The 25684-nt window shown below is 47.9% G+C and overlaps 1 protein-coding gene across 3 annotated transcripts in view; it reads left to right on the top strand.

Moving 5' to 3' along the window:
* Positions 1–25684, top strand: part of ZC3H13 (zinc finger CCCH-type containing 13) — a 401604-nt gene that overhangs the window by 163201 nt on the left and 212719 nt on the right. For all 3 annotated transcript variants that reach the window (XM_078657316.1, XM_078657317.1, XM_078657315.1), the window contains exons 11-12: positions 7895–8533; positions 11175–11330. In XM_078657316.1, coding sequence (XP_078513442.1) covers positions 7895–8533; positions 11175–11330 — 795 coding nt within the window. The remainder of the gene's footprint in view (positions 1–7894; positions 8534–11174; positions 11331–25684) is intronic.

The raw sequence follows: 25684 nt of genomic DNA, 5'->3' as shown, positions 1-25684 counted from the left end.
CTTCAAGCTGAGAAAAACGGCTCTAGCCTCACGGCTCAACATCCTGTGATTCATAAAATGAATATAACCCTGCCTTGTGTAATGTAACAGCTGCTCATGTTAAGCACTCTAAGTTTGCGCTATATAAAAATGAAAAATGAGTCTCTTTGAAGTTATATAAAAGGCAGTGACGGGTTGTATTATTGCAGAGTTGAGGTTTTTTTGTTTTCACCCCGAGTGTAACAAGCATTTGCAATACAATTGGTCTCGCATTTGCGACATTTTAAGCTATTGGCATTCTTTTTTTTTTTTTAATTCAAATCGTTTTTATTGAAGTAAAAGAAATAAATAAAATACAATACAATAAGGCATCGGATACAGAGATTAAATCAAGTGTGCTGTTTGACAACAATACAATACTGAAATAAATCCAATGTACAAGTAGCTGTTGATGCCTAATGGCAGAACTACATGGAGACAAATAATAAATAAATAAATGTACAGTTACACGCAGTTATAAGCTGTTATCAGTTAGATCAGGCCTAGGGGTCCGTAACATGTAAACGAGACATAATAGTAAGTGAGTCATACACTAGGATATTCACTACAGTGGATCAAAGCATGACATACTAGGGCGCCGTTTAAGGTTACAGTATTAAATGATGTTTCACGGGGGATCAAAATGAAATGAGGACGCGTCCAGTGATTTCCATAGTCTTTTGTTAAGCTATTGGCATTCTAAATGACAATGCCTTTTATTTATCTCTTTTTAAAACCAACACTTCGATAAAAGGTTTGTCATTTACAATGCCAGTAGCTCAAAGTCTCGCAAATGCGAGAGCTACTGCATTGCAAATGCTTGTTCTTTAAGTCAACCCTTCTGACATGTCTCAGGAGAAACTGCATTGGCAGTTGAGGGGAAGTTTATTTTTACACCCCGAAATTAGTTAACATTAACATTTTGCTTTGCCCATTAATGTTCCCATTATTGTTGGTCTCCTTATTTCAAACACCATTTAGAATCCGTTACTGTGAGCCACCTCGCACAAGATTTTATGAGTGGAATATGTTTCTCAGCAGTCTTGTTCCTCTTTTCATTCTTTGTTAGGTGATCATTGGCTTTGACAATGCTTGTTGGTGATAAGCAACAGCCAAAAAACATGAATTACAGGCGATGCTTCACATTATTGTAAAAAAGAAACTGAACGTAGCTGGCACAGTTTGATGATTTGGACACATGCATGAGTCCACATTAATGCGATCAAATGGGGGATGCTGCAGCAGTCTATTAAAAAGTAAATGCTTTTAATTTACTGTTTTACGATGGAAAACACACCTTTTGGAGCAGTCAAAATAACAAAATGAAAAATGCAACTGAGGTGTCCGGATGAACGGACAGGGACCATTTATTTGAAGAGGCAAGCAGCACGCGCTCAGATCAAATAAATACATTCATTCCCTTGGAGTGCTTTAAAAAAAAAAGAGAAAAAGTAGTTCTCTTAATGTAAACAGTAGAGCTATATAGGTTATGCAATTAACGGAATGGGAAAGAAGCTGTAAGTATTGGTATTTTACACAATGGGTCTTTACACAACTGTGTAGGTGAGACCTTATAATGACACTTTTTCAAATTATTCACTGATACACTTATAATGCATTTTGTTTGAAAATAAAATAGATTGTCAAAATCAGTCCGCTTTAACATTTTGTGGCCATTCCAACTGAAAATCTCCTGATTGCAAATGAAGTTTGCTACCACTTCATGCTTTAGTTAAGTATTTATTAAAAGTGATAGTTTTAAACATGATTTGAGAAATGTTCCTGCCCCGGCCCTGACAACTTTGCTCTTAATTACTAAGAGGCAAGCCAGGGGTCATTTGTATCCTATATGTGGCTAGATCTTTATTATTTATGGAGCAAAAGTTTAGTCAGACAAGATACGTTTTTGTACAGCAAACATGCTGAACTAGTATATTTGAAGGCGCTCTCATATTTGATAATGAAGAAAATGGTGGCTCATTGAATTTAAAATATTTTCCCAGGATCACATAATTTGATACCAGTTACGGGGTCAAGAGCATTGCAATTAGATAGAGTAGATTATTTAAGTCACTAGACCTGTCGGAAGCTCTACTGGGCGGATAAATTGCGCAGATTGGCGTGTGTGAAGTGCTGAGCCCCGGTATATGGAGACGGCCTTGAGTTTCAATTATACTACTGGGCAGCTCAGATGGTTATCCTTAGGAACAGCTTCTGCTAAACCTGCCGTTCAGTAGTAAACATTTCTTCAGGCCACAGTTGGAATGATGCTGGAGAGGCTAAGAAAAAAGATACTGACATGGCCAAGGCAGTGGGTGCTCTCCAGACACCCTCTCTCCAGGCACCTTTCACTGGATGCCTTAGGGTAAGGGGGCGCATGGCCCGTAAAACCACCTCCCCAGACTCCCTTGCCACTTACCACCACCAGCAGCAGAGGGGTTATAGGGGTAACACTAGGGGCATGATCTATTGCACCTGTCAGGGGAAGATCATATGGCTTTCTTCCACAGTGGGAAGGGATCCTCTCCGACCAATGGGTGTACTGTCTGGGGCTCACTACATCCCCACCAAACATCTAACCCCACAAACACACCCTCTCCGCAGAACATCAGCACCTACTCCAAGAAGAGGTACAGATGCTCGTTCTCAAGGGAGCACTAGAACCTATACTGATGCACCAGCTCAGCAAGGGAGTGTACTCCCTACACTTACCCAAAAAAGACGGGAACCGAAGACCTATGCTCGGCCTCAGACTCATCAACAAGTACATCCTGTTAGAATATTTCCATATGCGCACACTACAAGTTGTCACCTCGCTGCTGTAACAATGCGATGTCATGACTGCTCTCGATCTGAAGGATGTATGCTTCCACATACCCATTTATCCTGCTCACCTCCGCTACCTAAGGTTTGTGGCAAGTGGTCAAATTTACCAGTTCAAAGTACTTCACTTCAGGGTCACTAGGGCCCCCAAGGTATTCCAAAGTGTCTTGCTGTAGTGCCAAGTATCTCAGAAGGTGGGGGGATCCATGTGTTCTCTTACCTGGATGGTTGACTGATCAAGAGTGCAACCGAGCAGCAGTGTTTTCACAATAAACTTTCTCTGAACTCTTGGCTTCACGAACAAATCAGTCAAGTCTCACCTTCAACCCTTCTGTGTCTAGCCCTTTGTGGGTGAAGTCCTCAATACATTCACCAGGAAGCCTTACTCCACTCAAGCTTAGTTTCAAGATTTCCAATGGTTGCTTCCTCTTTTTCAACCACCTAGTCACCTAACTGTCAAATTAGTAATGTGCCTCCTAGTCATTGCAGCATCTTGCATAGCCATACTTCTCCATGCAAGATTACAAATGCGTCTTCTACAAGAGTGCCTAGTGACGCAATGGTCAGAGGCAGAGGGTGAATGGGAGGATCTAGTGCTGATACGGTTTAGAACCCATTGCTGTGGCCCCTTTTAGATCTAGTTCTGAAAGTGAGCATCACTACGGATGCTTCCCTCTCAGCGTCAGGTGGTGGGGGCACATTTACAACAAACTGTACAAGCTGTGCGGATACACAGCAACAAGGCTTTCACATCAACAACCTATTATTACTGGCTAGCCAGCTAGCACTCAAAGCCTTCTCTCACCACATTCAACACAAAGTGGTCCTCATAAAACAGACAACATGACAGCCATGTTAATCTTTAAAGAAGGTAGACACACAGTCCCCTCAGTTCTCAACACTGGCACAGATTATACGACGCATGGCACTTCACCACAGAAACACCTTGTAGCGGAGTACCTGCGGGGGTGGACAACAAGGTTGCAGACCCGCTCAGCAGGATGTGGCAACAAGTGCATGAGTGGGAGCTCCACCCACAAGCCCTATTCCCATACTTCCACTGGTGGCCTTTGTTCACAACCCTGCTAGAACGGTCAGTGGTTCCCCATGAGAAACTCCCCAACAACCCAGATCTACTTACACAGAATTCTGGCGCAATCATTCACCCAAACCCCAAGCAACTTGATCTAGAGATCTGAGTTCTGAGATGCTCGAGTTTGGGTTTCTTAATCTGCTTCAAGTAAGTAGGTCTATCCTTAAGGAGCTACGTAGACCTACCACGGGGGCCTGTTACTCTGCCAAGTGGAAACAGTTTGTCTACTATTGCCTTCCAAAGCACATAGACCCACTTAAACAAGTGGTCCAGGACATAGTTTGCTACCTGTTATATCTTCAGAAATCAGGTTTAGCCTTTACTTCCACACGCCTTCATCCACCCACATTTGCAGCTTATTTACAAAACAGAGACCACACTTCACTATTTTAAGTCCCCATCATCAAGGCTTTCATGGAATAATCCATCATGCGTCCCTCCCGTCCTTGTCTGGAACATCAATATTGTACTTACCCGGCTCATGGACCTCTCTTTGATCCCTACATTTGTGCCCACTTCGGTTTCTGTCTTGGGAGGTTGCCTTCCTAGTGGCAATTGAGTCTTTAATGCGACGAAGTAAACTGCAAGCTCTTACCCTAGAACTTCTCTCATATTCATAAGGACAGGATTGTCCTCAGGACAAATGGTCCTCCCCAAGGTGGTGTCCCTTTTCCATCTGAATCAAACCATTGAGCTCCCGGTTTTATTTCCTCAGCCAAACTTGGTGGCTCTCCATACCCTGAAAGTTAAACATACCCTCATGTATTACTTTGATAAGACCAAGCCCTTCTGCAAGACTCCACCAAACCACATTATTATTATTCTTTTTGGCACTTATATCGCGCACAGCTACTCCAAGGAGTGACTAGCAAGTAGACTGAACAGCACAGGAGAACTTATCTAAGAAGAAATGGCTTCAACTTTTTCTTAAATATGCTCGGAGCACGGACAGTGCGAATCTCCACTGGAAGTTGATTCCAGGCCACAGCTCTCAGACGTGACAGGGAGCTGCTGTGGGCCCTCTGTTTGAGGACTCTGGGAACATTAGCCAGTAGCTTGTTGGCAGAATGAAGCTGCCTGGCCGGAGGGTAGAAATTAAATCTAGATTAAAGTGAGGTCGGACCACAGCCATATAAGGCAGAATGTACTACTACCAGGGCTTTAAACTTCACCCTCTCCACCACTGGCATCCAGTGCAGATCACGGAGATGCGGCCTAACATTCGCCCTCTTAAGGAGTTTAAGTAATAATCTGTCTGCTAAATTCTAGGTCACCTGTAATTTATTAAGCAGGTAGGGCGGGCAGACAGACATATAGAGCGTTGGCATAGTGTATGCGGGAAGTAATCAATGCTTGGATGACAGTTTGCCAAGCATTAATGGGGAGGTGTGGAAGACATTTTTTGAGAGATTTCAGGATACTGAAATGAAAGCCCGATAGCCTTTGGGATCTGAGAACCAAAACCGAGTTTCTCATCAAACCATATCCCCAGGTTTTTTTCGAAGCGCCATGGGGAGAAGGCAGGGGGAACTCATCTGGCAAGAAGGAATGCCAGAACTGAGAGCAACAGTTCACGAAGAGAAGAATCTGTCTTGTCCTCGTTGCATTTTAGTTGTGCCTCTGCCAGCCAGTGAAACATTGCATTTAGGCAGACCTTAGCATGAGTACTGTTAGCCTCACTGTCTTTATACCAGGAGAAAAGCAGCTGTATGTCATCTGCATATGAGATTACTTTGTCCCCAAGATCTTCCGCTAACTGAATAAGGGGAGGCATGCAGATGTTAAACAGAAGAGGGCTCAGTACCGAGCCCTGGGGGACCCCGGTGTTCAGTTTCTGGTGGGAAGTTGCAAAAGGCGGATCTGTCCTCCAGGTATGATTTAAACCAATTCCAGGCTGGACTGTCCACTCCAAGGGGCAGAAGAAGAGTCCGTAACAGGGTGTGGGGGACCATATTGAATGCCGCTGATAGGTCCAACAGGACCAGGGCTGCCATGCCACCCGCATCAATGGTCTCCCGGATAGCTTCTGATATTTCGGCCAGCACTGTTTCCGTGCTATGCATAGTTCAGAAGCCTGATTGAGCTGGGTGGGGAGGTTCAAATCTCTCAACAAAACCAGATAATTGAATGTTAACCTGCTTTTTGAGGATTTTGGGTACAGCAGGGAGAAACAAGATGGGTCGGTATTTGGAGGCCAGTGACGGATCCAGTGCCGGTTTTTTGAGCAAAGGAAGGGATCATGCTTCCAGGCAAAGGGAACCCTGGCCGAGGATAAGGATAGATTAAGTAGCGTATTAACTGCCTGGTTGATGATCTCAGCTGCATCTGCAAGCAGCTTAGTCGGGCGAGGATCCTTCGGAGAGCCAGATTGAGTGTTTTTAGTGCCGCAAGAGAATCTTGTAAGGAAATGGCTTCGACGGTCACTAGTTTGTTGCGGAACAGGGTCCCTTGTGCAAGTGGAACAGGGTCCCTTGTGCGAGAGAGGATGGCCGCCGACTTCTGGTAATTAGCGGTACCGAGGTTAACCTGAATAGATCTGACCTTGTCAGTAAAATAACCAGGCAGTTCCTCGCACCATTCCTGTGAGGCCGTTTTGGCGCGACTTTCAGCTTTGGGAGAGATACAACCTTAGACAATAGAAAAGATTTCTTTGGCCTTGTAACGCGAATGGGCAATACACTCATCATAATACAGGATGTTTGCTTTGAAAATAGCGGCCTAGTCCTCCTAAAGGGTACGTCCTGTCTAAAGCAGGCACAGCCTGATGGTTTGTCAAGTTTATACAAACTTTATTAATGCTAAAACAGTTGCCCTCGCTAGCATGGTGTCCCTGTGGCTTTCCTTGGCAATATTTTCATAGCTGACACAGGTATGGCCAGCTTTGTGGTCCACCCCGCACAAGTTAATCAAACACTACTGTATAGATGTCTTGACACACCAACAGGCAAACATAAGCCAAGCTGGTCGGCCAACTTTTTTTTCAGTCCTTTGCAGCATCATCCGGCTAGCCACTGCTTAGGGAGGGGTACTGCTTTACAGTCTTTGCAGAGGATGTGCATCTACAGCCACACATGTCACAAACAGAATGTTACTTACCCAGCATTTGTTTAGATTTTCATGTGCCCAACCACTTCCCCGGAAGCCTTTGGTTGTTGCAGATGTTCCTTTCTCTTTATTACTATTTCTTTCCAATGCTCCATCTTCATCCTTATCCGCTGTGTGGAAAACAGTCCAACAATGGAGCTGATGCCTATACGCATTACCAGTAATAGGAGGAGGCACTATACCTCGTGATTCGAAGAAAAAAAAGTTGCAAACATCAACACCCAGCACTAGATGACAGGAGTATGTAGGGCATGTGAATTCACAGCACTACATACCACTACAAACCACAAACTGATTGCTAGAGGGTAAGTAACCTATTCCTTTCATCCAGGATTCTTTAGAGCACTGAACTTCTTACAATTCTATTAAACTGTCAATGCTTAATATGTATAGACTTATTTAAACATTGTATTTAAGTTCTGTTACCCTTTTACATGATTGCCAAACATACCATTCTGGTCATGCAGGCCTTTCTAATGTATACAAGTATCCACAGTGTAATTAGAAATTGGGGTTGGTGTTTTGAACAATATTTAGAGTCCCTTTCCTTTTGACACCTTCTCCCAGCCAGAGTATAAATGACAAAAGGTGTTAGTGATGGCCCATTACAGAGCGCTCACTGCTGCTAATTTTATTTTGCTGAAAACAAAAGACTGTTATCAGCTTCTTTTGGCCAAAGTCTGCTCCCCCTCGAATCACTTGAGGCCCACCCCACAGTTTGAAGACCCCTTCTCCAGCGGTTCAATGTTTAGACTATTTTTCTGGCTTATTTAATTTCTTGAAAGAATCTATTATTTTTAAGATTACAAATTTTACAATAAAAATGTGAATAATTTATTGATTATATTTTATCAGACACCCGAGGAGAAAAGAAAAAAGAGAGAGATGTTCGAGATGATGACTTGTCCCAAAGTACTTCTAAGGATCAAAGAGATGACAGAGAGTCAAGGGAAAGTCGAGATCTCCGAGATAATCGAGAAGGTCGTGATCGCAGGGATATGAAGGATTCCAAAGAGACTCGAGACTCCAGAGATGCACGTGATTACAGAGATGTCCGAAATAGCCGTGATCGAGATTCTCGTTCCACACGAGATACTAGTGAGTACAGAGACCGGGAGAGTAGAGAGTCCCACAGAAAGGAAGAACCATATGATGAGGGCCGAAGCTATGGAAGGGGCCATGGCAGAGAGGAGCCTTCTCGTAGTGAAACCAGGACTGATGCAAGGGTTGACGTAAGGACGGATGCAAGAAATGACTCCAGGACTGATGCAAGAAATGACTCAAGGACTGACTCAAGAAATGACTCCAGGACTGATGCAAGAAATGACTCCAGGACTGATGCAAGAAATGACTCCAGGACTGACTCTAGGACGGACTCAAGAAATGACTCCAGGACGGACTCAAGAAATGACTCCAGGACTGACTCAAGAAATGACCAAAGGAATGAGCGTTCTGGCAGAAGCAGAGGCAGAGTTTCAGATATACAAGAGAAAGGTATTATTTCGTGCTTCTGAAAGAAAATATATTGTCATTGGTAATTGTTGACTTTGTTAAGGAAAATTGAATTTTTAGAAAGCCAGATATCCTAGTGTTTTAGAAACATATTAGTCTGAAAGAAAACTGTCTCTTGAGTCCACTTGAAGTCTTAAGGCATATTTATTATGAAAAAGAACCAAAAATAAATTGATTTTGTTACCCAGCAATGTAGCGCTTTGCTTCACCAAGCAAATGAGCACATAATGCTAAACTCTCTCATAAAGTCTTGGATTTGTATACATTTCCTTTATATAGGTGGTAGTGTGGTTGAGCAGCCTTAGGCCTAACACAGGGGAGTGTAAGACATGTATTGCACCAAATGACCAATAACTGACACATCTCAAAAAAGGAATTCACACCAATTTTATAAAAATATACTTTGTATTTTATTTTAAGATCAAGGTCTTCGCAATAAGGGAAGTACTTTTATGAGTGAAATTACTTTTCACTTTCAAAATTCGACACATTTTTTAAGCAATTCACTTTTATCCTATGGGTAAAACAATAATGCGATTTAACAGGTATGTACCACACTTATAAATCCAGTCTTAGGCCCAAAGGTCACCAAGGAGCAAGGATCAGGTGAGTACCAAAACTGCACCACAACGGGCACAGGGGTGGCCAGGTGCAGAGGTAAAAGTCAGAGATCGGCCTAATGCTTTTCAATGTAGACGGGGCGGGGGGTGCCTGCAGTCACACTACTTGCAGGTAGTGGTTCGATTGCAGGGGGCAAGCTTTGGGGTTAGCACAAGCACAGGGGGTCACCAAACAGCACCAAACATACTCCACCAGCGGCACAGGGGCAGCCGGGTGCAGGGTACAAAATCAGCGGCAGGCGCCCAATGCTTTTCAGTGGGGTTTCTTCTTTTGGCAAACTGGTTGCAGGCATCGCACCGTAGGTTACAAGGAGGAGACCAACGACAGCCGAGGTAGGTAGGGGTGTAGGGGGTTGTAGGGGCACAGTTGATTCAGCTCACCAAGGCCCAGGGGCTTTGGATGCAGGGGTGCCTTTCGGTGGCAGAGTCTTCTCACCGGAGCCGGTCGCGGTCAGGAGGAGCCTCTGGATTCAGGTGTTGTGGAGGACAGGAGCTGTTACCCAATGCTGGACTTGAGGTCAGGATCGCTGGGGAGACTTCACTGGGCAGGCTACCACGCCGACTCGGGCCGTGGGTGTCTGGTGCAGAGTGGGCAGGCATCATGGTTCCAGCTGGATCTGTAGCCCTTGAGGTCATTTTATTCTGGACAGGTCCACTGTTCACTGGAGATTGGAGTCTTTGTTGAAAGTAGCAGTCCTCCCGAGGGGTTTCAGAGGTTGCTAGACAGGTTGCAGGATCATCGAAGCTGGTGACTGGTCCGCAGAGCTGGCGCCAAGGCTGTTGTCGTCAGTCTTCTCGCAGGGGTGTCTTCTTTCTTCTTAGGTCGTCGCAGATCTGAGTTCCAGGTCTTGGGAATCCACTAAATACTAGTTTTGGGGGTGTTTTAGGGGAGTAGCAGGTAGGGCCAATGGGCACCTTACCTGGGGTGACTACACCCACTATTATGCCACCCTCCTGTGGAACGGGGCAGACCTAGCACTGATTAAAAGTGTCCCCCATCTTCAAGATGGCGGGAATGAAAGATGTGCTTCACCTCGCCTCATCCACCTTAGGGATAGAGTTGGCAGAGGAAGGCACACCTTCTATTCTATGTTTTCCTGTTGGTTTTACCGCCAAACTTGGGGGATGTAAACCGGGGGCTGCCATCTGCTGCTAGTAGCAGAGGCGGGTGGTCGCCTTACAAGGATGGCAACCCTTTGAAGCTTCTCACTTCAAGCACTGGCCCATCCTGGGGGAGGGGGTGTGACACCTACCCAGTATGTGCATTGTGTTTGGTCCCAGAGAGCTGGAGCTCTCCACTCAGGGGTCTAGAAACCTGTCTGGTGTTGGCTAGCTACCTACAGCCGGTCAGAAACCACACCAGGCTTGGTAGGTTTTCAGGGGGCTCCTTTGAGTTGCCCTCTGAGTACATGGTACAATAAATCTCACACTGGCATCAGTGTGGATTTATTGAGAGGAGTAGTTTTGTGCCAAACACTCTTGTGTTCAGTGAAGCCATCATGGTGCTGTGGAACTAGAGTTTTGTGGTTCACAGCCCATGCACTCCGTGGCTTCTCTGGCACTTACAACATTAAGGAATGGACCCTAATATCGTAGGGGGCATACCTGCTCATGCAGATATGCCCTCACCTGTGGTATAGTGCACCCTGCCTTAGGGATGTAAGGCCTGCTAGAGGGGCGACTTACCTCTACCTGAAGCCAGTGCTGGTGGCATGGCAAGGATCATAAATTACCTAATGTTAAGATGCTCTTTATAGTTACAAGTTTAAATAGCATTTAGAAATGGAGTTCTACTTGTAAATTACCTTAAAGGCGCGCTCTACAAATACACATCCAATCCAAAGTGTGTTGACTTTTTAATCATTAAAAAAATGTCAACAGGTTTTAATTTCTTTGCTAATCCTTACATGTTGGTAAATGTTGAGATGATGAAATGTTACTAGCTGCATTTTTTATTTTTTTGCTAAGCTGAGATGATGTATTTAATATTTCACTTGCATTAGGCAACAGAGGAAGAAGTCAAGCAGACTATCATGATAACTGGGAATCACGTAGTGGATATTCTGAAAGAGACCGCTATGACAGTCGAGAGCAAACCAGGGATGCATCATTTGATCGAAGACATGGCGAGAGGGATCGGCGAGACAACAGAGAACGAGGTATAATTAGTAACATTTTTGTCAGGGCTGTCTAATGTTTGATTGTAAAATATTTTTCTAGTGCTCTTGATCTACCTTGCCTAAAGTAAAAGTCTAGACTCAAAAATTGTTTGATCTTATGAGTTCTGAAGATAATCTGGCAAACAACCCATTCCTGCTTTACAGATAACACCATTGAGATATCACTACATCAGATGATGCGTTGGCATTTGCTCTAATACTTTGACTGCTTAGAAGCCTAAAGTTTTGGAAGCCTAACTACAGCATTTATACTCCCCTTCTAGTCATTCTTCCTTCTCTGCCTTTTTTATCTCACTTTATATTAAAGCTCCCATTTTACTGCTTTATTTTTTTAGTTCTAGATAGCTCGACTGCTCTGAATTCTTATGAGCCTCTTAGAAAGAGGAAGGGTGGGGGTTTGGTTTAGCTCGGGTTTAATGCTGAAGAATCTAAAAGAAAGAAAGCACTTTGAGGTCTAAAACTTGTGCTTGTGTACTCATGTACACTTGCAATCTTACCAAGGACTCTGATGCTAATTGCCTCTTAGCACCAGAAAAAGGAAGTCATTGTAGCAGACTCCTGCTTGCCTTTGTCTCTGGGCATCGATGATGCTGATGACTAGTGATTCAAGAAAGAAACACAAGAGGTCAAGCTCATGGTCTTCAAAACTACTGTCCAAATTGGGATGGAGAAGTGCCACCACAGGTCATTCTCTGTCACTCCATTTCAAGTACAGTTATTTGCCTACTGATATACCCCATACCAAGTGAAATTGATCTATAAGATCGGACTATGACATTTTAAAGACCTTGCTGTACCTCACAATCTGACCTTGCAGTCCTTCGCTGCATAATAAGGTGATTTTGGTGAACAATCCTATAGCTTTTTTGACAAATCCATGTCATCAGTTCCTGCTCTAGAAACACACAGAACAGTTGCTAAATAATCTCCTCTAGTTTCCTCATTGACTCTGTAGGTGCTGGACAGCGCGTTTTTCACCTTCCTCCCTAAACCTTTGGTTTGTGTCCCGTAGAGAAGTTCACACAAGATTGCTCAGATGCTTCATCTATAGTCGTTCAATAATGCAAACCTTTACTATTAGGATGCACAATGAAATAAAATTGTATTGTGCTGTGCACTGAGCTTGCATTACTAACAGTAGGTCCAGTATAAAAATATTTACACGTTAGCAAACTTTAACTATTTGGTACTGTTTGTAATGATGCCAGAATGCTCCCTGGTTATATGCAAATACATACAGATGCATGAAAGCACGATTTGTTGTTTGCTTTAAAAAAAAAACTTAAACTGAACAATCTGAAAGAAACAGGTTAGTGTTAGATTCCTTACCTTAGAATATCCCCAGGCGTCCGACTGGATCCGGAAAGTTTTGCGTAGCAGTACCCTTGCGTCGGTAGGCGTCGTCTGCGGCTCCGCGTCCGTCGTTGGCGTCGTGATCGCCGGGATGACGTCGTCGGAGTACTTAGACGCCGCCCTTGCGCGCTGACGTCAGTTCTTCTTTTTTCCGCGCCAGCAAGTGCAGATCCGGGAGGAGCAGTACTCTGGTCATTTTTTGACTACCTTTTTGATCACTTTTGGTCATCTTTTCAAGTCGACATCAAATCCTGGTGCCGATAGGGATTCCTGGGTTTAAACCTCGCCTGGTCTGTCACCAGTTGATGTCGGTGACCGACCCCCACCATCGGTGCCTTTACTGCCTCGGGGCCAACCACGACGACAAGTCGTGCCCCGACTGCCGGGCCTTGATCTCGAAGGCTAGGCGGGAGCGGTCCCGCAAGCTGCTCGAGCTCCGGCAGTCGGCTCCGCTCTGCTAGAGGTCCCGGTTGAGGAGGAAGTCGAGGGACCGGTTGCGGAGCCGCAGTCCTCGCTCGTCGAGTCATCATCACCACTCGTCGGGCTCCAAGTCCTCCGGTTAGTCTAGGCATTCCAAGAAAAAGTCGAAGAGACTTCATCGCTCTTCTGATTCCCCCCCCCGGCCGCTCGCGCGACGGGGGTTCGGGTGACACCGCCTGCGCAGCTCTGCCGGAGCCGCAGGCGCCGCCTCCAGCCGCACACCCTCCGGTCCCTGGGCTGCATGTGACGCCGGAGGAGATACGTGACTTCCTCGTGGCCGTGAGGACTCACTTCCCTCCGTCGGGGCTTGCCGGTGCGCCTTCGCGCCCTGCAGCCCTGCCACCGGGCCCTAGCGGGCCGGTGGCTCTGGCCCCGGCAATGTCGGGTGCTACGGCGCCGTCGTCGACTCCGATCCTGACGCCGCAGGCCCCCTCAGGATCCAGGCCTGGATCTGGGCCGTCGTCAGTCGACCTTACGACTCCTCCGCTGGCGCCGACCCCAATGGTGTCGCTCCCGGCACCGTCTTCGGACGACGCCGTCCCCGGTTTCAGCCCCATTCCGGGTCTGACGCCTTTGCCTAATTATCAGGACACGGATGAAGGGGAGGCCTGGGAGGGGTCTGAAGACCCTCTGGCACACAGTGCCAGTTGAGTAACGACTGGGCAGATGAGCTGGGGGTGGTCTAGACACTTCGCCTGACACTGGATTCATCTCTCCTCCCTCCGTGGCTTCGGAGGAGGGTGCTGCTTTCAGCATGGTGTTGAACAGGGCAGCCAAGGCCTTGGCTCTTGAGCTCCCTGTAGCGGCCGTGAGGACTACCCTCCTCACTGAGGTTCTCAAACCGCAGGCAAGCTCCTCGGAGCCTCTACTGCCGGTTAACGAAGCCCTCACTGACGTGCTGATGGGCACCTGGTCCAAGCCCTCCACAGGCCTTCCTGTGGATCGAAACGTGGCCCGACGCCACCGCCCGGCCCCGGGCGACCCCTGCTTTCTGTCCACCCACCCCACCCCCGAGAGTCTGGTTATCCAGGCCTCAACGTCCCAGACCGCATTCCCGACCACTCCTCCGATCGGGAAAAAGGTATGCTCAGTTTGGGAAGAAACTGTTCTGCTCTCTGAGTTTGGGGCTGTTACACCCACTCGCTGTGGGATACGGTTGCGGAGGTGCTGCCACAGTGTCCGGAGGAGGCTAGGACACGGCTCGTCCAAGCCCTGGTGGAAGGGCGGGATGCAGCACGGTATTCAATCAGGTGTGGACTTGATACCACGGACCCGCTGGGCAGGGTGATTTCCACAACAGTGGCCATTCGTCGCCACGCCTGGCTGAGGTCTGCCAACATTTCGGGGGATGTCCAGTCCACACTCATGGACATGCCCTTGAATGGCCGTCGCCTTATTGGCTACAAAGCAGATAGTGCGCTAGAGCGTTTTAAGGACTCCAGGGCTACTGCCAAGTCCTTGGGCATCTCGGGCCAGCGCCAGCAAACATCTGCTTTTCGCCCCTTTTCGTGGCCACGGAAGGGGCGCCCCCACACGTCCAGCCAGCCACAGGCCGCAGAACCAACCTCAGCGTGGTCTCGGACGTGGTAACAGCCGTGGCGGTGCCAGGGGACAACGGCCGGGTCAGTCCACACCCACTCCCGCAGCATCTGCCTCAAAGCCTTCCTAGTCCGAGTTTTCAGGCCCCTACAACGCCAGTGGGGGGCCGCCATCACCTCCTCCACTGGCGTACCATCACGTCGGACAGGTGGGTTCTGCAAATCGTCCGAAGAGGCTACTCCCTCCCCTTCGAGGCGACCCCTCCAGCCATGCCACCGCAGTGCCACCGCATGTCGGGGGGATCACTTGCAACTTCTATAGGAGGAAGTTATAGCTCTCTTGGCCAAGGGGGCCATCGAGCGCGTTCCTGGGCCAGAAGTAGGACGTGGTTGCTACTCCCACTACTTTCTGGTACCCAAGAAGGGCAAAGGAGGTCTAGGCCCTATCTTGGACCTCTGGAGCGTCAACGGCTTCCTCCGGAAGGAGAAGTTCAAGATGCTGACTTTAGCTCAGGTCCTAGCTGCCCTGGACCCTGGAGACTGGATGGTAACGTTGGACTTGCAGGACGCATATTTCAATATCCCCGTCCTGCCAGGCCCACCGGCGTTACCTGCGTCTGTTCACGGAAGTGATGGCTGTGGTCGCAGCTCATCCACGCAGGTCAGGGGTCTCAGTCTTCCCCTATCTCGACGACTGGTTGTTGAAGGCAGGCTCGCCCCAGACAGTCGTCAGCCACCTCCAGACTATGGCCGATCTCCTGCACCTGCTGGGGTTCTCCATAAATGTGCTGAAGTCACACCTGTGCCCCTCTCGGAAGCTCCTCTTCCTCTGAGCGGTTCTGGACTCGGCGCAGTTTCGGGTTTATCCTCCCGAACAGCGGGTTCGGGATATTCAGGCTCTGATTCTGATCTTTCGGCCTTTATCCCGACTCTCGGTCAGGTTGATGCTGCGGCTTCTGGGGCAGATGGCCTCCTGCATCCTTCTGGTGCATCATGCCAGGTGGCGGATGCGGGCTCTGCAATTGGACCTGAAGTTTCAGTGGACCCAGCATCAGGGCAACCTGTCGGACCACATCCTGATCTCGGAGGGCACTGCGAGACAGTTGCAGTGGTGGCTCACGGACCGCGATTGGGTCTTCATGCAAAAAACAGTGTTACATTATCGATTTATTTTGTTTATTAATCAAGCTGCCTACTAGCAGCAATTATGACATGAGCTTTCAGGGGCACACACATGACATTGTAATGCTATTAAAGTGTCTTAGATTACTATATAATTTACGTTATTTGTTTTTCTCTGGTAGCAGCATAGATGGGAGAAGTGCAGTCATGAAGAACGTACTGGAGTCCCAGCACCCTCCACTTCCTATCTTAAACCTTAGATTTGAGAGTAGTTTTGTGTTTGAGAGCAGTATGGAAAGCCCAGGGTTATACCAATCTACATGGATGTTTAGGTCTGGCTGACAGTACAATGGTTGTGAACTTTTGTGACCAACAAAAGGGCTTTCAGAGTACAACAGATATAGGGTTTCTGGCTCTAACCATGTATTGTTGGTTATCATGAGTACAGGATTTGAGTCAGACAAATGTGTAAGCTTCCACGGAAAAGACTGCTTATATTGCCCTTTTTCACTTGAGACAGCAGGACTGAGTTGGTTTTCATGGCAAACCAATGATCATGGCTATAGGCCTAACCTATTTATCTGAAAGAAACACGTAGTGATAGATTCCTCACCTTAGAATTACCCCCAGACGTCAGACTGGATCCGAAAAGTTTTCGTCAGCAGTACCCCTGCGCATGGGTAGGCGTCGCTGTGCAGCTCCGCGTGTGTTGTTGCCACTGGGATGACGTCGCTGGAGCTACTTAGACGCACCCACGCGCCTTGACGTCGGTTCTTTTTCCGCGCCAGCAAGCGCAGATCCGGGAAGCTCAAGTATCCCCAGTCACTTTTTCATTTCTTCTGAGTCGATCGACTCCTTATGTCGTAGGGACGCCCGGCTTCAAGAACTGTGGGGACTGTCACCGCATGATGTCGGTGACGGACCCGCACGGCGTGTGTCTCTATTGCCTGGGGCGCGACCACGACTCCAAGTCGTGTCACGACTGCCGGGCCGTGGTGCCGAAGACTTTGCGGGATGGTCCCGAAAGTTGCTGGAAGTCCGGCAGTCGGCTCCACGTCGCTCAAGGTCCCGGTCCCGTGGGAGGTCGAGGGACCCGCCGCGGAGCCGTCACCATCGTTCCTCTGGATCTAAGTCTTCGCACTCTGGGTCAGGTAAGTCGAAGCATTCCAAGAAGTCGTCGAAGAAGCGCCGTCTCTTCCCTCGCCCGTCCCGGCTGAGGGTGTGGGTGACGCCACCCCAGCGGCTCCGGCGGAGCCTGCGACGTTGCCGCCGGCCTACCCACCCTTTCCGGGTCCGTTGGTGACGCCTGCACAGGTGCAAGAGTTTCTTGCTGTCATGGCCTGACTCTTTGGACCGTCTGGCCCCGCCGGTGCGCCTTGGGGCCCTGCTGGCTTGACTGGGGGTGCTGCCCTTCCGAATCCGATGGCTTCAGCCCCGGCACCCCCGTCGGTGCCGCAGGACCCCCATGGATCCGGGCTCGGACCCCGGGTGCACCGGTTAACCTGATAAAACCTCCACCGGTGTCGACCCCACCTCCGGCACCACCTCCGACGTCGTTTGGTACTACCTCTAATGTCGTCCCCGGTTTCAGCCCGGACGTGGCGCGGGAACGGCGTCGCTCAGCGCAGATTCCAACTCCATTGGGGCCTTGTAACCCCTCTGTCCATCCTCCTTATTTTCAGCCTGTTTTAGACTTAGGAGGAAGGGGAAGGCTGGGAGGGGTCTGAAGAACCTCTCACACAACAGTGTGGTTATGACCCGGACTGGGCAGAGGATTTGGGGGATGCCAGTGGTCTAGACATCTCGCCTGACCTTGGCATGTGGTCTCCTCCTTCAGTGGATATGGAGGAGGGAGCAAGTTACGCAGTGGTGTTGTGTAGGGCGGCCGAGTGTCTCCACCTCAAACTCTCTACAGTGGCCGTCAGGACTAACCTGACTGAAGTGCTTCAGCTGGCGGCAACCTTTTTGTAGCCCTTGCTGCCTTTTTAATGATGCACTGTCTGACTTAATTTTGGGCACTTGGTCCAGGCCCAACACAGGGGCTCCTGTGGACGGGAACGTGGCCCGATGCCATCGCCCGGCTCTGGGCGACCCCCTCTTTCTCTCCCAACACCCCACCCCTGAGATTCCCTTCTGCACCCCCGAATAGGCAATCCAAGAAGCTGGAGTAGCTTGGCAAGAAGCTGTTTTCATCTGCCTGCTTAGGGCTGCGGTCGGTGAACACCGCATGCCTCTTGGGCCGTTACTCCCACTCTGTGTGGGACACAGTTGCGCAGGTGCTGCCCAACTGTCTGGAGGAGGCCCAGAAAGTACTCTCCGAAGCTATTGCAGCTGGGAGGGACGCAGCCAAGTTCACCATTCATTGTGGGCTTGATACCGCCGCCTCGCTAGGCAGGGCGATTTCCACGACGGTGGCGCTTCGGCGTCACGCCTGGCAGTGAACCACTTGATGGACATGCCCTTCGATAGCATTTGCTTTTTTGGCAATAAAGCAGATAGTACGTTGGACTGCTTTAAGGACTCACAGGCTACGGCCAAGTCCTTGGGCCTGTCGGCCACTCTGCCTCCTCCGCCTTCTGCTTTTCGCTCCTTTCGTGGCCACGGAAGGGGTGCCCCAACTCGTTCATTCCAGAGCCACAGGCCTGCGCAGCAACAACCTCAGCGCGGCCGCAGATGTGGGAACCACAAGGAGGTTCTGAGGGCCCGCGGGCAGGTCAGTCCACCTCCACCCCCGCAGCATCCACTTCAAAGCCTTTCTAGTCCGACCTTTCAGGCCCATCAAACGCCAGTGGGTGGCAGAATACGCCATCATCTCCCCCACTGGCACAACATCACCTCGGATAGTCCGAAGGGGCAACTTCCTCCCCTTCGAGACTACCCCTCCAGCCATGCCACCTCATTACCACCGCATGTCAGGGGACCATCTTGCGCTTCTTCAGCAGGAAGTCACGGCTCTGTTGGCCAAGGGGGCCATCGAGCCCGTTCCTGGGTCAAAAGTAGGTTGTGGTTGCTATTCCCACTACTCTCTGGTCCCCAAGAAGGACAAGGGGCATGCGTCCTAATTTGGACCTCAGGGACGTCAAAGGCCTCCTCTGGAAGGAGAAGTTCAAGATGTTGACGCTAGCTCAGGTCTTTTCTGCTCTTGACTCTGGAGACTGGATGGTAGCGTTGGACTTGCAGGACGCAAAGTTCCACATCCCCGTAATGACGGCCCACCTGCGTTACCTGCGGTTCACGATGGGCCACGAGCATTTTCAGTTTACCGTGCTCCCCTTTAGCCTTACCGGTGCCAAACCCCTGATCTGCGCAGATCAGGGGTTCCAGTCGACGACTGTTTGTTGAAGGCGGACTCGCCCCAGGCAGTCGTCTGCCACCTCCAGACTACGGCCGACCTCCTGCATTTGCTGGGGTTCTCCATTAACGTGCCATTGTCGCACCTGATTCCCTCTCAGTAGCACCTCTTCATCGGGGTGGTACTAGACTCTGGTTTATCCTCCTGAGCAGCGAGTCCGGGATATTCAGGCTATGATTCTGATCTTTCAGCCTCTATCCTGGGTTTCGGTCAGGATGACCCTCCAGCTCCTGGGCCTCCTGCATCCTGCTAGTGGATCATGCTAAATGGCATATGCTGGTTCTGCAGTGGGACCTGAAGTTCCAGTGAGCACAACATCAGGGCAACCTTTCCGATCATATCCAGATCTCAGATGGCACTGCACGACAATTGTAGTGGTGGCTCACGAATCACGATTGGGTCAGGTGTTCACAAACCCCACCAACGCCGTGTGGTACTGCAACAAACAGGGCAGGGTGGGGTCGTGGACCCTATGTCAGGATGCTTTGCCCCTCTGGACATTGCTGGAACATCAGGGCATTTCCCTGTAGGTTCAACACCTGGCAGGTTCGCTGCATGCCAGGGTGGACAAACTCAGCCGCCCGTGAATGATGGATCACAAATTGCGTCTGAACTCGGACGTGGCGCAAGGTCTCTTTCAGCAGTGGGCAGAGCCTTGGTTAGATCTATTCGCCACCGAAGAGAATGCGCAATGTCATCAGTTCTTCGTGTTGGAATTTCCAAGGCGGCACTCGCTAGGCAACGCTTTTTGTCGCAAGTGGAGTTGCTGTCTACTATACTCCTTTCCGCCTATACCACTTCTACCCAGAGTACTGAAGAAGTTCAAGCTTTGAGCCACTTCACAACTGTCCTCTTCGTCTTCTCACTTTAAAGACTGCTTTCCTGGTTGCCATCACCTCTGCCAGAAGAGTGAGTGAGCTCCAGGCTCTTTCTTCTAAACCTCCTTTTCTTTCAGTCCATCCGGACAAAGTTGTTCGAAGGACTTGTCCATCTTTTCTGCCAAAGGTTGTCACAACCTATCACATCGGGCAGACCGTCACTAAGCCCACCTTCTTTTCGCCTCCGCATCCTTCCAAAGAGGAAGAGAGGCTCTACCGTCTGGACCCAAAACGTGCGCTCCCCTTCTACCTGAGCCGCACACAACAGTTCCGGGTAGATGACCAGCTCTTTATTGGCTACCTGGGGGCCAAAAAAGATCAGGCCGTGCACAAACAGACCATCTCTCGGTGGGTCGTTCTCTGAATCAAGGCCTGTCACTCGTTGGCCAAGAAGGAGCCTCCTGTGGGGCTGCTTGCCCATTCCACCAGGGCAACTGCAGCAACTACTGCCTTGGAACGCGGCGTTTCCTTGCAGGACATTTGTCAGGCAGCTACGTGGGCCTCGCTGCACACGTTTACCAAGCATTACTGCCTTGACAATCAAGTCTGGAGAGACTGCTTTTTTGGCCGTTATGTTTTCCGTGACTTTCTGGTGTAATCTTATTCGCTGACCCACCACCGGTGCTGGTATTGCTGGGGTATCTATTCTAAGGTAAGGAATCTATCACTAACGTGTCTCTTTCAGATGCACAAGTTACTACTTGTGTAACAATAGATCTGTAAGAGACATTAGTTAGTGATAGATTCCTTACCGCCCCACCCATCCTCCCCGTTCTGCAAACTGATTACTAGGTTTAAGGACATCCATTTCAGGGCCTTAGTTTCATGGCACCAGTGGTCAGTTTCTTGCATGGCTCTGCGTTCCTGGCACGGAGAGTCGTGTACTGAACAGACGTCAGCACGCATGGGTGGCGCCTAAGTAGTCTCCATGACATCATCTCGGCGCATACGACGCCAGCGATTGACGTGGAGCCGCACGACGCCACATACTGACGTGCAGAGGTACTGCTAGCAAAACTTTCCGGATCCATTCTGACACCTGGGGATATTCTAAGGTAAGGAATCTATCACTAACTAATTTCTCTTACAGATATATTGTTACACAAGTAGTAACTTGTGCATTAATACATGCACCCAGAGTGTACCTTAGCGGAACCACTTAATACCTACCAACCTATAGTGTTCGGGCCTGACTGGTGTAGACCAGCCTGCCACCTCAGACAGGTTTCTGACCCCGCAGGTGAGAGCCCACGCTCTCTGAGGCCAGAAACCACGCCTGCTCTTGCTGGGGGTGTTTGCACTTCCTCCAAGCAGGATGGTAATAATCAGCATATCAAGGCAGCGGGCTTCAAAGGCCTCTGCCGCCTTTGATATGCAACCCAGGCTTCCAACAGCCAAGGGAAATGCCCACCCTTGCCCATGGCCCATTTGGCAGCAGGTAAGATGGAAACATTAGCTAGCCAGGAGGCATATTAACTATCGAGTCAGTTCCATCCCTAAGGTGGGCTACCTGGCGTGAACACAAACACTCGAATTCCACCATCTTGGTTTTTGAAGGATTTGTTTTCACTGTGTCAGTGTTATGCCCACTTCCCACAGGAAGTGATCATATATGGTTTGTAGTCACAAAGGGTGAGTAGCTCATTGGCTAACACCTGCCACTCCCCTTAACGCCCCTAAATTGAGTGTTTATGTGGCACCCCTGATACCAGGAACTCAGAATCGACGAACCCAAGAGTAGAGGACAAAGAAGAAACGCGAAAACGAGACTGGAGACTTGAAGTGGACTTTTAGTGGACAATTGTGAAAAAACCAACTCGTCCTGCAGCTGAAGGTCTGCCAAGAACCCTGGGAGACTGCCAGCCCTTCCCAATTTGCCAGCAATCGCCATTGGAGTAGAGGAGCTTCTCCCCTGCCTTCCGCAGGCACCAAATACATCAAAGTCCGGTTTTCCGGGCTGCTGCTCCTTGGTCGTACCAACGCAGCAGCCATCAAGGAAGAGGTCACCATGCTCCTAAAGGTCAGATTCATCTCTACATCAAGTGAGACAACACATTGACCAACTGGAGCTGCGCAGCACCAATACCCGGGGTACCGGACCCCGTGCAACAATCAAAGCCTGTTTGAGTCCATTTCGGACTCTGACCGCAAGACCAAGCAGCCGTCAAGGGACGTCAGTAACTCAGATACCACCTTCCAGAGTGGCCCAGCTGTCCTGTTTATTGCACCTTCAACCAGTGAGATCTGCAACCAAATGGACCTGCCTGACCTAACCCCTCCGTGCCAGAGGTCCCCGACCCGGATTCTTGAAAACTGACTGTTCTGCCTTGCTCCCGGGACACTTGTGAACCGAGCCCCCATTTGGGAGCTCCTGGATTTGTCTCCAAGTCCCCTTCTGCAGCCTGTTTGTAGGTTGCCCCCCTCAATACATTGGTGTAGCGCGTAGGGCCACCAACATGACCAGCACCTCTGACACCCCAAGACCGGTAAACTCTGGCTGCTGGTGGTACTGTGGACCATACCACTCTAACGCCTGAAGTCCTGAAGAGGACCCCTGGAAGCCTACTGCAAGTACATGTATAACATAAGTCTTTTTCTCCTATAGAAAAGCATTACGTGTAAAGACCCATTTAAGTGAACATTTTACTTACCTGTGAAAGTCAATATTTTAGCCCCTTCCCTGCTCATGACGAGCTCAGCTCGTCATGAACAATGGGAAATAAAGTAGTCCAGCACCCAGCAAGAATTGCTGTAGCATTGATAGTGTTAAAGAATACTTACTTGTATACGGAGTTCTTGGTATCAAAATGTATATAACAATAGAAGTTATTTTTATAAATTGGTCTCTGATTTTTTTTCTTTGTGTGTCTCTTTTATTGCCTCTGTAAGTACAACAAATGCTCAACACTACCCTCTGAGAAACCTAAACTGCTCGCCCACTCTACCCTAAAAGAGCGCAATTATTGGTATAATTTTTCCTTATGTATTCCAATAAGGATTGATTGGTCTCTCTGCCCAGTGTACCTCGTTTCTGAGCACTATATGGAGAGCCAGCTTCCTACATTCATAATTGTAATGTTATAAGTGTGCTTGATGGTCGCTAGTTTATGTGCACTTGAAAAGGCCATTTGTGGGTAAGGTGTAAAGTTGATTGTAAAAGATAAAGGCTTTATTGGTTAACTGGTAAACATACTGCCAGATTTTATAGGTTTAATATGTTAAACCAATAGTCTTTCCCTACTTTTTGTGAAACGCCTTTGTTAAAGACATTAGCCTTTTAAGGGTGCATTATTATTACACTGCGCTAAAGCCTTAAGCAGGTATTTTGTTGCATAGAATTTCACAGATTACCATGCTAGGCCAGGGTTTTAGTGTTGGTGAATAATCCAAACAAACCGTGGGGATATAAGCTATGCACTACAGTAATGTATGTTAGGATCTCTCAAGATAGTGTTTCTCTTTGCCAACTGTCATTTTCTATACATTTTGTTTTATTGTGAATGTATGCCAAATGGTTGCCTTGTGAAAAACTTACTCCAAGTACAGAACACTTGAGTTGGGTATGGTGACAAGCTAATGTTAAGGGCTAAATGGCTGATTGTTTATTATAAAACGTTATGACAAGGGCATTAGGCCTGGCTTATTGATTGTGAAAAGCATATGTTAAAGTCAATAAATAATTACGGGTGGACTGTTAGTAGTCTGAATTAAACCCCACTGTGTTGCATGGAATCTCACAGATTACTTTAGTAGGCAAGGGTTTGGGTGTTGGTTACCCCCAAATTCCCCCCACCCACCCGACAAACCATGGCCATAGAAGGTTTTCCTCTGTGCGATTCCTTGTTAAGACCTGTTAGGACAGAATGAGTTTTGGTTTGACATCAGTTATTTTATATACATTTGCAATTTTGATTGTATGCCTGATTGTTGCCTTGCGGGAAAGCGTACTTTCATTGTAGTAGTCCTAAGTTGGTTTTGGTGACACGCTAATAATACCGGCTATAAGCTTGATTGGGGTGCAGGGAAATATGCCAGATAACGTTGGTCTGGCTGTTTATTATGAAAAGTTATTACTAAGGCAGTAGGTCTGACCTATTAACTCTGAAAAACATATGGTAAGGCCAGTAGGCCTGCAACAGTGAATTGTTGTCACACTGTTAGGCTGTGAAAAGGTTTTTGGTTATATGTAATTGTGATGTTGGTGTACCACTCTAACAAACCCAGGTAGCAGAATTTCACTGTGCTAATTTTTGGTGGGCCATATTTAGAGACATTGAATATTGCTTTGCTATCGGTAATTTTGTACTTATTTGTATTTTTTTTAATGTATGCTGATGATTTCTAATTTTTGCTTTCGAGTAAGCCTGTGTTATATATAGTTTCAAGCCACTGATAAAGGCAAAAGGCCTTATTGGTTCACTGGGAAAGGTTATGTCAGATTCCTTGGGTGTGTTCTGTGTATAATAAAAAGTTATGACAAACCAAGTCGGCCTTACTTGCTGTGAAAAGCACTTCTTAAAAGCAGTAGGCGTTAATGGCTGGATTGTTATTACTGTCTGTAGGCTGGTGTTTTGTTGCAAGGATTCTCACCAATTACAGTAATGGGCAAGGTTTTTGTTGTTGGTGAGGATCGGCGATTTGCACTATGGTAATACTACTTAGGCTCTATTAGTAGGGATTTTATATTGTTTTGACCACTGCATTTTGTACATGATATTAATTTTACTATGATATACCGGATGGTTGCCTTGTGGGCAGGCTTATGACCAACACAGGAGTCCTGAGTTGGCTATGTTGGCAAGCCAGTGATAAAGGTTATATGCCTGGTTGTCTACAATGAAAAGTTATGATAGAGGCAGTAGACCTTACTTTGATTGTGAAAAGCATATCCTACAGATGGGTATTTTGTTACATGGAATATCAAGGTTAGATTGTTACCACTCTGTATTAAAACCTACAGATGGGTTTTTTGTTACATGGAGTATCATAGATTACCTTTGTAGGCAGAGGTTTCGGTGGCACTTACTCCCTCTGACAAATCATGGGTATAGAATATTTGCACGCTCAGATTTCCTTGTTGGGCCCTCTGAGAAATTGGTATTTTGCTTTGGCAACTGTGGTTGTGTGTACACCATGTAATTTTATGACCGTCTCTCTGATGGTTGGTTTGTGAGAAGGTTTAAGCTCTGTACAGGAGGAGGCTTGAGTTTGCTATGGTGACAAATAACATCTAGAGACCTGACTGATTCACTAGGGAAAATATTTCCGTTCCACACGTCTGATCTTTTATATAATGAAAAGTCATGATAAATGCAGCAGGCCTGACTTATTGATTGTGAAAAACATATCCTAGAGTCAATTGTCATTTAATGGTTGATTGCTATTTCTTTGTATGCTACAGATGGGTATTGTGTTACATGAAATGTCACAGAGTGACATTACTTTGTTGGGAAGGATTTTTGTGTACAATACCGCCTCTAACAAAGTGTAAGGGAGATAATTTGCACCGTCATATTTTATTGCTAGAATCTCTTCTTAGCTGTCTGACAATCTCTTGTAATTAAAAAAAGAAAAAAATATTAAATGGTAGATAGATGAAAAGAGGGCCTT

Source organism: Lissotriton helveticus, chromosome 8, assembly GCF_964261635.1.
Source record: "Lissotriton helveticus chromosome 8, aLisHel1.1, whole genome shotgun sequence".
NCBI lineage: Eukaryota > Metazoa > Chordata > Amphibia > Caudata > Salamandridae > Lissotriton > Lissotriton helveticus.
The sequence above is the reverse complement of the archived record's forward strand: the minus strand, read 5'-3'. Positions and strand labels throughout refer to the sequence as shown.